The sequence below is a fragment of the Mustela nivalis genome (genome assembly GCF_964662115.1).
Source record: "Mustela nivalis genome assembly, chromosome: 12".
Lineage (NCBI taxonomy): Eukaryota > Metazoa > Chordata > Mammalia > Carnivora > Mustelidae > Mustela > Mustela nivalis.
Window position 1 is genome coordinate 77,444,763 of NC_139031.1, and position 17,081 is coordinate 77,461,843.

The 17,081-nt window shown below is 34.0% G+C and overlaps 1 protein-coding gene across 8 annotated transcripts in view; it reads left to right on the forward strand.

Moving 5' to 3' along the window:
* PCLO (piccolo presynaptic cytomatrix protein) overlaps positions 1–17,081 on the forward strand; it is a 407,515-nt gene that overhangs the window by 353,706 nt on the left and 36,728 nt on the right. For 7 of the 8 annotated variants that reach the window (XM_082692496.1, XM_082692497.1, XM_082692500.1 and 4 more), the window contains 2 exons: positions 9,583–9,724; positions 14,023–14,096. In XM_082692496.1, the coding sequence (XP_082548622.1) occupies positions 9,583–9,724; positions 14,023–14,096 (216 nt within the window). Of the gene's footprint in view, positions 1–9,582; positions 9,725–14,022; positions 14,097–17,081 lie in introns of those variants that run through there. The other variant, XR_014300995.1, reaches the window with a different exon arrangement.

Below are 17,081 nucleotides of genomic sequence, written 5' to 3' on the forward strand. Positions count from 1 at the left end.
ACTATATAAAATGAATTTGGAATCTATATAAAAAGACATAAAAAATAGACTTTTTTACACTACATAATTGAAACTTCTTTCCATATGGATTTATTACATGCTTTATTTTGTTAAAGAGCATTCTCATTGCTGATGACATTTCATAATGTAAATAACTATTGAGTCACTATTTTGGCTTCATCCAACAATTGAGGTACCAACAAATTAACAACTTCATGTAGGGAAAACCCCTTTTTGGAAGAACGTGTGTTATTTTATGCCTGCCAAATCTCATTATTTGTCATGGGTTTCTACAAACAATAAAGTAATTTTCTTAAAGAAACAGTAGAATAGACAAGCATAATTTTTTGGTACATATCATTTTTATATCAGACCTTTTGTTTTGTAGAGTTGTGAAGTTCTGGATGGAACAAGTTCCAAAACTAGAGAGGTTAATAAGAATAATATTAATAATAATAAATCTTTTTGAGAAATTCTAACAGATGAATATTTTTCATGACAAACATAAAATAAAAAGTGAAAGGCACAATAGAATAATCATCATTTATAGTGGTTTAAGATGGCTGTTCAAAATAGCTGAGATTAATTGAGCTCTTCTATTTTCATAGTTAATTCTTCATTTCTATTAAAATAGATCTAGAGCAGTAATTCTCAAAGTGTGTCCCAAGGTCCCTTTCAGAGTTGACAAGGTCAAATACAAGAATATTAAGTGTTATTTGCTTTTTCCTCTCTCATTCTTTCTCATGTACAGTAGGGTTTCCTGCATTTACATGAGATGTCATGACATCATTGCTTTGAAGGCTAATGGAATACGTGCTTATTGGTCGCTTATTCTAAATTTTTCTTCTTTTGAGTAAGATAAATATTGATAGAACTCACAGAAAATAAAATTCTCTGGGGAATTCAATGTTTTTTAAGAATGTAAAAGCAGTCTTGAGATCAAAATATTTAAGAGTCATTGATCTAAATAAATGCACAATCATAATCTTTCCAGTAGCCAAAGACAGTGGGTAAACTGGAGGTATTTTGCAGGATCTAATTGTCATATTTGTCTCTAAATTTTCTATGCTTTTTTTCTCTTATATTGTATTCCAGAATCCCTTATTTCCTTTCTCATCTAATGATAATTTTATAATTACAAAGATTGACAAATGACAATTTTTCCTTTAATATTTAAACTATTTTATTAGGCTTGATTTAGGTCAAATGATGACTGTACCCCCATATGTATTACTTACTATTTTCAAAATTTGACTGGAAAATTGCTTAATCAGCTTTCATCAAGCTGCTTCCAACCTAAAGCGGAGAGGGAGTATTATAAAGATAGAATAAATTTTATTTGCATCTTAAAGATAAGGCTTGTTGAAAAAACTAGTTATAAATAGTTTCCTTTTATCTTCTATTGTAGTATCTATATTACCGGTCTCATATATTTCAAATTAATTTTGTTGGTGTAAGAGAAACTGAAGACCATCACTCTGATTCAAAATTGAGAAAAAATTCAATTTTTCGACCTCTTACCTAATTCTTGATTTTTAATTTTCAAGTAACAATTTAATGTGCTTTTAAGTAATTAAAGCTAAAAGGGAATTCTGAAAATTTGTGGACAATACTATCTGAATTTTATATATTAGTTGCTTATCAGTTATTCATATTCATATATGCATTTTTTGAATGAATATTATGTTCCAGAACCTCTTAAAAGAGTTAGTGACCCGCAGTGAACAAAACAAATGAGAATAACCACCCCCGAAAATCTCCCATCTAGTAATATTTATTGAATAACCCATCAGATACCTGGGAAGAATTAGGAAGAATGGGAAAAGTATAAGTTTTGCTCCACTGAGATTGAAAAAGAAAAAACACATAGTCATCGTCTTAAATTTGTATGCAAATATCCTCATGTTGAGAAATATCTGGAAATATAATTAAATATATTTTTATTTGTCCTAGCTCTGGTTCTCACTAATAACTTTCACAGTCCTCTGAGATATAACCACCTACAGGAGGAGAGAAAGTATTTGAAAATTATCTATTCAGAGAAAGTAGAGATTCATGAGATTAACTAGAGAGGTAAGGTACCATAGAATGGAACATACATTGAGCAAATAATTATCCAAACTCTTCTTTATTCTGTGGCCACTAACTACATTTGAATGATATGAACAATAATAGTGTTTGTTATAATGTTACCCATATAAGTCAGTCTGCTTTGGGCAAAATGTTTATATAAATCAATTTGGATTCCATTTAAGGAGAACATCCTTGTTAGCTACATGTCCTTGATCTAAGTTAGCAATTTCAGGATTATGTAAGAACACTTTAAAAAACTGATTATTTTTAAATTACTTTCCACTCAGTCTTGCATGTTTTACAAGCAAACTGTGAGAGATTACTTGTTGTTCAAAGTAGAATTAAATGAATATTGAAAAAGTAAGACTTGCTCTTGAGAACTTAATTCAAATCTTACATTTTTTAACAAATATGATTCTCCCTATTAATCTTTTAAAGATAAATCTTTATTGTGTTGTAACAATTATGTTAGCGTATTTTAGCACAAAACCGAAACTTGGTACTGAATAAATTCCTTGTTAACTCTATGTCTTTGAACACAGTGAGAATTATACTCTAAATCTATTAAAGATAAAATGATTTTTAAAAATTTTCCTTTATGATAACTTAATTGAGCTTTTCTCCATTAGTTACTAGAAAATTTTGGTTTCCAGTTAAATTGTATTTCATTTTAGATATTTTAAGTATTAAAACATTGCTTTGAGTTTATTTCATATACTTAAATTAAATATTAAATATTTAAATATTTTATTTACTTATTTGAAAACTAGTTCTGAACCAAAAACTTTAAAAAAGGGAGATGCACTTTAAAGGCAGCATTCTAGCAAAAATATAAGAACCGTAGCATACTGAGTTATCACATACATTTATGTAAGAAAAAAATCCTGTCCACTTATTATTTAATTTTACTCTCACTTCCAAACACATCTTATCCTAATGTTATTTATTATTATTTCTGTTCCTGGAAGTGATCATTAGTCCCATTATCTACAAACTGGAAAATGTATGATTAGTGAGTATGGGAAATACTTCAAATTACTGATAGCATTAGATAAAAACAGATTGAATTGAGTGTTGAAAACCTCTTGGAGATTCAGTCTTAGGGCGTATGTGGATGGAGAAGGAAGAGTCTGAGCATGACTAAGCTTTACTATCTTTCCTGGGTTGTAGCAAATAAGAGGCGTCATACCTCCTCCTCTCTGAGAGAAGCCACTGTGTGAATAGGGAATATCTTATGGGACATATTTTGATTTTTGTAAGGAAAAAAAGACACTGTCACGTTCCATTTCTCAAGGTTTGTTATAACTTTGCAAGATTTTATATATATATATATATATATATATATATATATATATATATTCACCAGTAATGTGCCATTTTAAAGAAATGACATAGAAGTCTGAGCTGTTTTCAATACTTTCATTTGTAAAAACTTGTAATTTAGAAGTATGTGGAAACTCCTCCAAGTAGCTGTATTGAAACTACCCGTGCCATTTTGTTTTGGGCTGGTTTCTTTAGAATTTTTCCAAATCAGACAATGAATATTCTGAAGTAATATTTTAAAAATGTTAAATTTCTAAAGTCCTTTTTCATTTTAATACCACAAAACTGTCACAGGGAGCATAAAAAAAAATGTGATTGGACCTTTGGACCTAATTCAAGGGAAAACCTACCAAATAATGCTGGTAACAATGGACCTTAGAATGTGACCTTTTCAGGTTCACATTCAAAGCCATCAACAAATGAGCTAAAACTGCAAAATCTCATTTGTAAAGATAACAACCAGAGAAACAACAGCAATAAGAATAGATAGAGCAAAAGATAGGCAATGGGGAGAAAGCAGAAAAGGTCACCAAAGTAATGTCCAGCTAAGTTAAAGCTAGCTACACACACACACACATACACACATGCTATAAATACATAATATTGAAAATAGTTCCTTCAGTTCCATTATTAAGCTATTGAAATAAAATAATTATTGACTAATTTAATTTTGATCTATGAAGATAATAATACTATATCAACCAAGTAATTTGGGTGCACTATCGACATTATAAATTATTCCTAAAATATTTGGCTGTATCTTTGAGCTGCTCCAAGGATTTAAACCCGTGACAGAACATCATGGGCAGCAAGGCTGTGTCCTGCATCCCAAGCCTGGAATTCTGAGGTAGGCAGAGACCTCACAATCTTACTTTGAAACAACTGGATGCGATAGAGAAGTGATTTAGCACTTTTTAGTTGTTCTTTTCTTTCTCCCCTTAATTAGTGTGTGACTCAGAACAAATCATTAATCTTTCCAGGGCTTAGTTTTTCTATAGATGAAATGATGGTTCTGGAGCAGGCTATCACTAGAGTCCTTATCAGCTTTTTATTTCCATGGTTCCTCAATTAATAGAAAGTCGTCTACTGTTTTGTTCCACGGACTGTGTGCCCAGTGCTGCCATCGTGTGGTAGGTACAGTGATAGTTCTGCATTTTTAAGTATGGTTGGGTGGGGCGGGGACCAACAGAGCCAACAAATTGAAAACAGATGTGCAGTCAAAAAGACACTACCAGGTTTAATTAAGGTTAGCCACAGTGGAGTAATAAAACAAAATGATGTCTAACCATCTTGTATCTAACGAAAATAAAGAGGTCAAAAAATAATTTAAAACAGATTGAATTGCCTCACAGAAGGCAAAATGTGTTTACTTGGAATGCCCCCTCAATAATTGAGGACGGAAATGATTTAACACTCCAGGATTTATTCCTCTAGGGTAAAGGAAACCTCTCTACGGGATGGGCTTCTTCCATCATATATTAATGAGATACATTCTTTCTCCTAGTTGGTACTTGCTAGTACAAATAGGAATTTAAAAAGAAAGTAGACACAAAAATGTAGGCTTCCAAAATGCATTTTATTACTAAGTAAACCTCAATTCCTCAAAAAAGAAACATTTCTCATGTGCAGTACACAGGCACATGATATATTCAAGCATAATAGGTCCATGATCTCCGAAACTGATTAAAAGAAAATATAGAACAGTTTTATATTATTAATCTGGAATCATAAGACTATGGAAAATCGTATTTAGTATTAATGTTTTAAAATACTATTTTAAAATATATTGTTTTTAAATATTATTTATATTTAAATATAAATCAGAGTTCACCAGTTGCCTGTATATCCAGATTTGGAACCCCCACAAATACCGATGTCTGTAAGAACACCATCTTCTTCTACCTTAGAGTGTGACTATACATATTATATCTCACTGTCATTCCAATTTAAGTGTATATATAAAATATCCATGGTCTGTTATGATTTTTTAATTCACAAAACTATGTACTCCCATGTTGAGTGTGTTACCATTAAATATTCCTTTCAATTAAACTGGTTTTGGAGGGATTGGGAAAAGAAAACATCTAGTTGAATGATCACATTTTTCTCTACAGTATGACAGATTAAAGTTGCACATTGTTTTTAAAGCTATCAAAAAAAAAATTAGAAATCACATTGCCCCCAAGTTTCCTTGACAAAACGTGGAGTAAAAAAACCCCTCCCACATCAGGTGATGTTAATGAGAGATTTCCGATTTGCATAATACACACAGCCGGATAAAAAGTAAAATATCTACTAAATTATTTGGATGTCTGAGTTGTGTGGTTAAAGGAAAGACTTATTAATTTTATTATTATTTCATGAAATATTGCTTCAGCATAGTTCCAGGGTAAGCTTTTGAGAAAGCTACCATGGAGAAAACGCAGGCTCGGCTTCCAACAGCAGCATGAATGTGACAACCAGAGCCAAGAATAGAAAGTGGTCATTGCAGGAACAGGCCTGTGATCTTGTGCTAGGAGAGTACGGATATAGAAGAGTTCGCTTCTGAGGGGCAAGAGGAGGAAAATACACAAAGCAGGTGCAGTCCGAGCTGGGCCTTTGCAGAAAAGTAGAGTTCCGATATGAGAAAATGACAGGAGCAGAGAAAGGCTAACAAAATCAGAACGGGCCCAGATACAGCTCAGGACGGGGGAGGGGGGTGTGGGGGGGGGGAGCCAAGCCAAAGGGAGCCAGCATGAGGGGTCTAAGTGGGCTTCCATGCAAAGGGTACAAAGGAGAATGACCGGAAATGCATTTGGAAAGAAGCAGATGGTTAAGGACTTAGGCAAACTAAAGAATGTGACCAAAACCGTGAGATGTCTCAAAATTTCACTGAGACCCAGGCTCTGATATCCAGTTGTAAAAACACTTTATTCATTAACGTGTTGAAGATAACGGAGGTTTAGCTCAATGTGAGAGAACTGATATGTTCTCATTTGGAGACTGTTTCAAGAGAAAGAAATTAGTAAATATGTGCATGGTTTCAACTGTCTGATAAAGAACTATTAAAATATTTGGGTTTTTAGTTCCAGTTTCTCAAAACCTCTGCATTTCTATATGTTTAATTGCATTTTATGCTAGGTAGATAGTCCAGTAAAAAACAAATTTCTCCTCTACATTTTTTAAAGATTTTGTTTATTTGATAGAGATCACAAGTAGGCAGAGAGGCAGACAGAGAGAAGAGGGGAAGCAGGCTCCCCGCTGAGCAGAGAGCCCAATGCAGGGCTGGATCCTAGGACCCTGAGATCATGACCTGAGCCGAAGGCAGAGGCTTTAACCCACTGAGCCACACAGATGCCCCCTCTCTTCTACATTTTTAATTGAATTCACTTTTAGAAACTACCAGACATCAGGCTCTCTGTACACTACACTTCCACACCAGATTAGTAAGGGGGAAATCAGTCAAGTACCAGATGTTTTGGGAAGATGATGCCCAACATCTTGATTAATGTGAATTGTTCACCTAACTTCTAACTGCCCGAAGTTTCTTTAGACTCAGACTTACACATAATTTTGTTTTCTAAATATGTTAGGTAGACTTAGACTTAATCCAGTATATGCGTATGGTCTCTAGATTTGGTTTTCTTTCTTTTCCTATTTCTTATAAATTATTATTTGTTTGCACTTAAATCTACAGCACTTGTACAGGCTTTCCAAATGAGATATCTATTCACCTACTCAAGATGAAAAACTCTCCTTAAATTTATTTCTAGCCTTGTTCCTTTCCTCTTGTTATATTATTTTATATTCTGGACACATCTCAAATTTCCCAAGAGAGGAATAGAACTAGAAATTGCATCAGGTAAAATCAAAGTTCACAACAAAAAGATTGAGTATTTTGAAATTTAAATAGGATGGTTCTGCTATAATAGCTATTTTGATGCATTGTGACATTGCTTTTGGCTGAAAATTGTTTTAATCTAGTAAAAGTAAATTGATTTAAAATTAGTGTATATTAAATAAAGCTTGTTTTTGAAAATAGTATATTGAGATTTTCCAGTTGATGGTATTAAAGTGTTTCATTCAATATTATCTTGAAAAATATTAGCGATAGTGTTGATTGGATTACAATCAAAAAGTGTGGCAGATATCTTAGAAAAGTATAGATATCTTAGAATCATTAAGTGACTATCAAAAATGCTAATCAAAAAGTGTGGCAGCTTTCCTTTGTTTACAACTAGTTGACTAATCTGACTCATTATGATCATACAGTTTAATTTGCTTTATTAATGTTCATAATTTATATCATAATCCTAACTCCTTTATAGTTTTTAAGTTATTCTTTTAAAAAGTTCTTAAGTTAACACTATATACACCATCTGGGTTTCTTTTACATAGAAAATATCAAACATTATAACTATCATTCTGTCTCCTCAAATCTACTATGGGTTACTGGTAATTCATCCGTGACTCATTATTTAACAATATTCAAGCCTTTTTCTATATAGCTAGTCCCGATTTAACAATCCCAATACCCGTTAAGTTATTGACCGACATTTCTTCCTTATTTCTCTGTTCTGAGAAAGCAATCTTGCTAACACTGCAAAAGATATTGTAACAATTCCTGTTGGCTTTAGAGACTCTGTCGTCCCTAAAAGAAGTAGAAACTGGGGAAAAGCCAAAACCTTTGCAAGACTTGATCCTGATTACCCTGATCAGGATTTCCTATCCTCAATGGTTTCCCTCACAATGTTTGTGTTTTCCCCTTCATTTGGATGTATTGATTTTATTAAAATGCCACCAGATTAAGAGTCATTTTGTTTGTGTACATCTCTTGAGGGAAAGTATAGATATCTTAGAATCATTAAATGCCTATCAATGATTCACCCACAGTGTAAATCTCTCCAACTGCTTAAGAAACTCCTGATTGAACACAGGTGATTTTATAGTAGAGAGACTCAAAGTGTTTTTGTATCCTAGAACATACCTAGAATTGGAAAGAAAATCAAGGAAAATTCATTATCGGGGGCTAGGCATGCTCAAAGACACTAGGGAGAGGCAATTGTCAGGAAAACCCTGCAGAAAATGTTGCGGGTATGACAAATAAAATCACAAGATGAGGAAGAGAAAGTAACTGAACTCCTGCTTTATCTCACTCCTCATGGTCACGGTTATGAGTGGAGTCTCCGGAACGGAACCCATTATTTGCAAATACAGAAGCTGAGATTGTTTAGATCTACTCCAGAATGAGCTAGGATTCCAAATCCTGTCAGTATGAACGAAGTTCATGCTCTTAAATTCTGACCATGTGGCAGAAGACATAATAGTAATTTTTAAAATTTGCCTAGAGAAGCTTCTCTCCACAAAAAGAAGAGGAAATATTTGCTTTCTCTTCCATCTTCTGCATCGAAAGACCCCCCAATCTCCTCCGATCTGTAACCCCACTAACAATATTGTACTGTTCTCCCACTGTATTAGAAAACACAGAATTATAATGTTTCTATGGGAATATGGATTGTTTTATCCAAAAAAAAATCAAACATAAGGAATTATTGAAACAAGTCCCAATAAGAAATGAAGAAATGCCAAAGGGGAAACAAAGGTCTTCAAATTTAAAAACCTGCTGGGAAGAATTGCTAGAAATACATACAAACAAGCACAGAATTCTTCAAGCACTTCTTGAAACTATCTGTTCTAATATGCATCTTCACTTCTCAGGAGAAAAACACATTATTGGTTAATATGGAAAATAATTAAGGAATTTTCCCTTATGCCACTATTTCTCTCTACCCAAGTCTTTCTAAACTCCTTTCTCCATGAAACAGCCAAAATTCATACCTGCTTGTCCTTACTGTGAGACTGTACAAAGGAACCACAAAAAGAACCAATAATAATGACAATAGTAATAGACTGGTTACATACTACTTAACTCAAACAATTGTTTGGTTTTTTTTTGTTGTTGTTGTTTTTCTACCTCTGTGTCCAAAATAATAATAATAATAATAATAATAATAATCAAGTACTTAGTGTTACCACAGCACCTTACTGGTTAAGGAAAAGAAAATGAAAGGCAGATTAAGAAATGTGGAGTTCTTGCTAGAGCTGTTTCATTATCCATGTCAATGAAGAAACGTATAATGATGCCTTTGGAGATCGAGGAGAGTTTCATTGATTGACTGTGGTGTTGACTCTTCCCACACCATGCAGCAAAGCCTACCAATCACCGGCCTGCAGAAAGCTCCGTGTCCACCGGCTCCTCGGGCAGCAGCTTTGGCAGTGGGTATAGCGTGGACAGTGAAGGAAGCAGCAGCACCGCAGGGGAGACTAATCTATTTCCTATTCCAAGGATGTAAGTGTGGGTTTTTTTCTTTTTTTTTTTTCCCCACTACAAAGTTAACAGCATCATGAGTAAGCTTTTCTTAACACTTAACAGGAAATAACAAGATAATTATCCAGTTCTGACTCACTGTCCCCAATGCACTTCGACTGTTTATGCCTACATAGAAAATAGACTGTTCAGGAAAGACTGGATTAATTTAGTCAATTCTAAGGATGGACACTGGTCACTTCCAGGACTATTTCATCAGTGCAATCTGCATTTAATAGGGAAACTGCTACAATAATCATTAAGTTCAGCAGCAGTAGTCCGTTGATGCAGTAATTACATAATGATCAAACACAAATATTATTGGTGTCTGAGATAAACTTAGATTCATTTACTTTGAATTGGGAGAGACTTAAAATTTAAAGACACTCCCTAGTGTCTCTTTAAATTTTAAATATATCATTTTTGAAATAGATAACACATTGGGCTCCTCGTATAGACTCTTCAGTAATCTTTCCACAATCAAAATGGAATATTTTGAAGCATTTCCATATTTTCTAGAAAGAATATCCAGTAATACAGGGGTCCCCAGTAGATAGTCTTGGAATAAAAATCATTTGTAATCTGTTAATCCTCAAGATATTGATACTGCAGATCGAATGCAAAACGGAAGCAGATTGTGTTTAGGATGTGTCAGAGTGGGCTTAGTCATGTTGGTGGCAAAAGTTAGCGGCATCCAAGAGACATATGTAGGTTATGTCTGCTCCAGTATCAAAATCTAGACTTTCTGATCTTTCCTTCTCCTCCCAGGGAACAAGTTTTCCAGGTTTTGAAAAGCGTCATTGGGCCACCCATCTCCACCATCTTGGTCAGGGCAAATCTAGGTTTGCAAGTTCTGTGAGCTAAAAATGGCCTTCACCTTTTTAAATGTTTAGGGGCAGTGGGGAAACAGAAGAATCGCATTTTATGACACATAAAAATTTAGGAAATTGTTATTTCAGCGTCCATAAGTCAAGTTTTATTGAAAAGCACACCCATTCACTAATGTGTTGCCTAATGTCGCTTCTGCCCTCTAGAGGCAGACGTGAGCTCAGGCCCCTTCAAACCATCTCCTATCTGGCTCCCTATGGAGTTTGCAGACCCCTGATCCCGGTACTCGTTAAAGGATCTTCGTTTTCTCCAATGTTGAGTGAAGCCATTTCTGGGAGTGGAATTCTAGTTCTCTTTGTTTTAATGTCAAGGTTCTTATAAATCTTTCCTTCTATTGTCCAGAGTAGTCCCAATACTTAGATAATGGCTCAGTCTATAAAAGCAAAATAATGGGGGAAAGGGATTTGTACACTGAAAAATGTGTTTATTTTATGATTTTTAAGTTACAGTTTTCCTACTTCAACTGTTATGTTATTGGATCACCTGCCCATCTTTTTTTTTTTTTTTTTTTTTTTTTTTTAGTAAGACTTGGGCTATGGATTCAATATTATTTATATTTAATCAGTTCTTTTTTATTGGACATTACTTCTAAAAGAAGTCTGATCTCATTAGTCCTCTTTCTCTGATGATCCTGTATGAAGAGAATTTCAGCAAATTCATTACATATCTCTTGCTAGGCTGGAGTATCACATGAGTTAGTAATTGTTTTAACCACACATCGCTTAATATCCCTCCAATTTATCCATACATTTCAAATAATTAAACACTCATGATAAAGTTATAACTTCCAGAGAAAAAGTGTGTTATTTCCTCAGTATCTGAATATCTGAAGTGGAATTAGATTATTTATTTTTTTACATACATACCACATTCCAATTTTGTTTTTCCCATTTTTCTCAAAGCCTTTCAAAACTGCCTCAGGCACACCATTGTTTTGCTGTATAAGCACAAAGAAAATTCTTGTTTCCAAAGCAATATTTGGTATTTCTTTTATATACCCTTTTGTGTCTAACACAATTACTGCTTAAGTTAACATAAGAGTTCAATAACTATTGGTGATTGATTAACAAATAGAAGTTATAAAATGTGTAGTCCGCATGTTCTGAGCTGAAGATTATTTCCTGGGAATTCAGAAAAATTACACCCTTCATATAACCCACAGTCATGTTTCCTTCGTACTTCATTTAGCTTCAAGATGCTGCAGAAGTACCTGTAAGATCTTAGAAATGCCTCTTGTACACATTTATCTGTGCATCTAACGTTAGAATCAGTTTTCATTGGGAAAAATGACTGCAGCTGAATACCAGATACCATTAAAATTCAAAAGCTAGGACTTAAGGTCAAATAAAAAATTACCCAAATTTTACTATTACTAAAAATTTTAATTATTTTGTCAAAATTGGACATACATAGAAGAGTGATTTTTTAGTACTCTCATGTGTTAGATGAACACTCCTAAAATGCTTCTTCTTTCCATTTGAGTTTGACTCAGTAACAGGACGTTTGGTTCCCTCTGCTAGTCATAGTGTCTTGCTCACTGTAAGACTGCTACTGTGTTGTTAAGCTTTTCTCTCTGATCAGAACAGAGCAGAGCAAGCTCTACTTTAAATTTACCATCCACTTGTATTGAATCTCATTGAAACAATTACACAGATTTAAGTTTCTTTTATTGCTTAATCAAGACTATTTTGGCATATATTCAGAGTCAGACCATGTCTATATGTATATAAGTATATCCATGATTTCTAACATTTTTGTGTGTCCTTCACACTTGATAAAAATTTGTGTTTAAACCTCTGACCTAGAATTGTCATAATGGAAAAATGTAATGGCTTTCAAGATAAAATAATTTCTGAGTTTATATCTACTCCTCTTTCATTATGTGCAGAACCATCTCTATAGAATGGTAAGAGAATCTTTAGAGCCATTTTCAACTGAGATGTGATTGCATTCTTAAGAAAAAAATACGATTACATTCTCAGCAAATTCAGCAAAGCAAATATTTTTGTGAAAGTAAGAATTAATTGTTAGCAAATCTTTCTATGTTAGAATTATTATCTAGAAAGTAAAGTATCAAAAAAAAAAAAGAAAGTATAGTATCAAGGCATTCTTTTGTTCAAACACCCTTTTTAAAACTTAGGTGTTTTTGTTTCATTGTTTTAAAACATCTTATATAAGTATGTATAAAGGCAACTCCAAAATCTTTTCTATGCCTGTAGCTTTTTCTCTTATTGAAAAAATAAGAAGTGTTTGGGCTGTTACATTATCAATATTCTGAACACACAGTGCCCAGAGTATCATGAATTCTTCATTGATTTGCCCTTCTTGAAAGTTCGAGGCTGAAACTAAAGGAGTAGTAGAATCTGGTTGAATTCTAAAGCCATTATGTTCATACCTACCTATTAATATTTTCTATTTAAAGAATTATATGTTGTTTTAAGCACTGTGTTAAGTACTGTATATAAATTTTCCATGTGATTTTCTCCTACCCAAAAGCTAGCTAGTTTTTCTATCTTTATATTACAAAAGGAGAAATAGATTCACCAGATTGAGTAGATTTGCCTTAGATGACACATAGCATGAAATAGCAAAGCCAGAGGCAGAGACCAGGAAGTCTGACTTCAAAAGCCAATATGCTACACACAGTTGAAACCAGATGGGATCTGAAATTTACTAAGTGAAATAAAAATCTGTGTTATTACAATATTATTCTTTTAAGTTATTTAATTCAACATTTCCCTTCTACCAAAGGGTCTATAAAAGTCATCATAACATAAAGACATAAAAACTCTCCTCAGTTCTTAAGTTAAAAATGAAAAAAACAGCAATACCGTAATTCTCTTTTTTTTTAGACTTTATTTATTTATTTGACAGAGAGAGAGAGAGATCACAAGTAGGCAGAGAGGCAGGCAGAGAGAGAGAGGGGGAAGAAGGCTCCCTGCTGAGCACAGAGCCTGATGAGGGGCTCGATCCCAGGACCCTGAGATCATGACTGGGCGAAAGGCAGAGGCTTAACCCACTGAGCCACCCAGGCGCCCCAACGCCATAATTCTCAAAAACAAAATTTGAAAATTTCATGATAGTCTGATCTTTGATGAATGAGTCAACGAACAAGACACTGAATTTTGAGGTATTATATTCAGACTAAGTATGAAAAAGAAACAAGCCCCTATAAGACACTGAATTTTGAGGTATTATATTCAGACTAAGTATGAAAAAGAAACAAGCCCCTATTTTAAAATTAACATGATTCAAAGCAATTGATGGCCATTCAAGTAATTTATTGCAGGTGTGAATATATAATGTTACTCTATTTTTTGGGAACTTGGTCTTCTCATTTGCATTTAAGAGAGCATAACTAAATGTGTAAACTTGTATTTTCTTTTAAACAGAGGAAAGATGGGGCAGAATGGGCAAGAGCCTGTAAAGCAGCCAGGAGTAGGAGTGGGACTAGCAGACACGGAGGGTAAGTTAAAATGTATAATTATTTTATACATTGTATACATGTATACATGTATAATTATTTTATACATGGATTTTTGTTAACTCTACATGTTACACTCTGAGTGTTTGATGTGTTTTCTTTGAATACAAATGTGAATTTCTAAGTGCTAATGGCAACAACACTAGGAAAATGACCCCGTTCTCTATGTTATCTAGTAGATTAGAATTATCTTGTAATTTTATTTAAAAATTTCCCAATTTCTTGATTTACATTTAACATTTAAATACTTTGGGGTACTAAAAATTTAAAAGAGAAAGAAAAGTGAGAAGGATGACGGGGGGAGGCTCAGAAGACTCTCAGGGAAATCTCATTGAGATTTTAAAAATTTTTTTTGTTAAAATACCATACAAATAGAAAATAAATCATGAAACTTCACTTAAAATGGAAATTCTTAAATGTATGGAGCTCAATAGAAACTAATGGCATAAAAATCAATTTACAGGGAAAAAATGACTAACTTCTAAAGTAAAAACCCAATTTGATTACAAAATGCAAGAAAATCTTGAACTTTGGGAGATATTCAGGACCAGTAAGGTATACAATGACTAGCTTATCTTTCATAATATTGTGATAAGATCTGACAACACTGTTAACCTTCTTAGATTGCATAACCTCTCAGTAATTTCAACTCTCTTAATTACTTTATACTATTCTAAGTACTTTCATATATTATCTCATTTAATTCTTAAAATTACCCATGAAGGTAAGTAATACCATATACTGGTTTTTACATAAGAAGAAACGGAGGTGGAAATATCACAGAAGATAAGAGCAAGTAACCTGAACCCAAGCAAATTATGCCAAATCACCTGCTATTAAAAGGAATGATTAATGGCATGGTATCACAAAAACACAAGATGAAGAAATAGGAAACCCAGATTTGGATTTCAAATCTGGTCCTGCTATCTAACTGGTGACCTGATCTGTCTTCAGAAACCTCATCTGGCAAATATTGGATGCCAGTGACAGCTAGGTTCCTTGTGGATTAGTAGATACCACATTTTTCTGATTCTACTAAAACTTTTTCTTTAGATTCATTCAAAGACTGTATTATCTGCTGCTGTTTTCCCCAGGGTTCCACCGTTAATCTACCCATCATTTTATACACTCAGTACGTAAACTCAGCAATTCTCATCTATATGTTGATTAGGTCCAAATTTACCCTCCAGACTCCCTGGAATTCAGCCTCCCATAGTTCATGTCTGCCAGGCACTTGCATCCAACCAACAAAATGGAAACCACTCTGAATATTTAAAATAGGGGAAGTTGATGGCTGGCAATGGTTACCCACTCATAGTATCCCTGAGAAACCGGGCGGTGTAATAACAGACCTACTGAGGTGGAAGAAAGAAGTGACTATCCTGAGAGCTGAAACTAGGGCAAGCCTGAATTGCAGGGAGCAGGGGACAAGGAAAAGAAACAGCAAATACCAGAAATACATTCGGAGGTAGGTGAGGATGGGGAGAAATATCCTGGTTACTTCCTTCTTCCCATTCTCCAATCTCTGCCAGTGCTGCCTGATCAAATCCCACTGGAAGCCCAACTGCCAGGCGAGCCAGGGAAACAGCCAAGGAGACAGCTACCCTGATAGGAGAGCGGGGGCAAGCCGGAGAATGCACCCAAGGGCCCAGAGGTGCAGGGCCAGTGCAGTATCTTGCCTGAAGATCCCATGGAAGAATCAGATTACATATGTCCTGACTTAATTCACCCTCTTCCAGATTTTGTGTCCTTCTCCTCCTGTGCTCTTCTACCACTAACCAAATCTGTGCCTGTTTAAACCATAATTTGCACATTTTGTTCTTTGATTTGAGTGTATGTTTTTATGCCTGTCTCCTCCATAAAGTTGAACATTTAGCCTAGAGCTATGGTTTAGTCAACCCATAGCGTTGCTTCTGGAATGTTTGTTGAACTCCTATATGCCATCTTCAGGGACTTTGGTTAATATTGAATCAACTGTGCATCTTGGATCTTTTCAAGCAGCAAGAGCACAGTACAATGTTCCATTGATTCTTTTCTCTTTTCATTTCCCTCATGGTTTTTAAATCATTTCCTTTGACTACATAAAACTTTTCATGTCTTGGTTTAAAAAAAGAAGAATGTTTGTTGAGTGAATGAATAAATGATATAATAATATATGAAAATAATGCCTATTGATTTTTATATGACTCTAGAATTCAGGTAATTAGAGAAACAATTCATGTGCACTTTTTTCAAAGTCAAATTACTTAATTTTAATTTTAATGTTCACTGATATCTTGGAACACTGAAAAAATAAAATTAAATCAAAAAAAGAAATTAAAAAGGAAAAAAGTTTATTGATGAAATTATCTTATTATAAATGTTAATAACTGTCAATGAATAAGAATTGTTCAGCCTAATACTTCTTTCTTCTTTCCCATCATTCCTATAAGTATAAGCCAGTCATACGCTATTTTATATTTTATTTAAACTTGTGAGTCCATATGTTTATATTTTAGTGAGCTGACTCTTATCAATATTTAATCTCAGATTTAGTTATTGAGCAGAGGGCTGGAGGTTGAGGATGAGGATAAGATAGAATACGTAATGTAATGTGAATCATTTATAGTTATGTGCCCTTTCAGTAGCAATATTTTGGACAGATTATTTTTGACTGAGTGACTTCTGAAGTTTGGACAATAAGCAAATTTATAATTTATTATCTATATGAAGTTGGGCATGAAAATATCCAACTGCAAGAGATATAAAAAAGATTGCTAATAGGGGCACCTGGGTGGGTCTGTCGTTAAGTGTCTGCCTTCAGCTCAGGTCATGATCCCAGGATCCTGGGATTGAGCCCCACATTGGGCTCCCTGCTCAGCAGGAAGCTTGCTTCTCCCTCTCTCTCTCCCTACTTGTGTTCCTCTCTCACTGTCTCTCTCTCTCTGACAAATAAATAAAATATTTTAAGAGAGAGAGAGAGTGCTA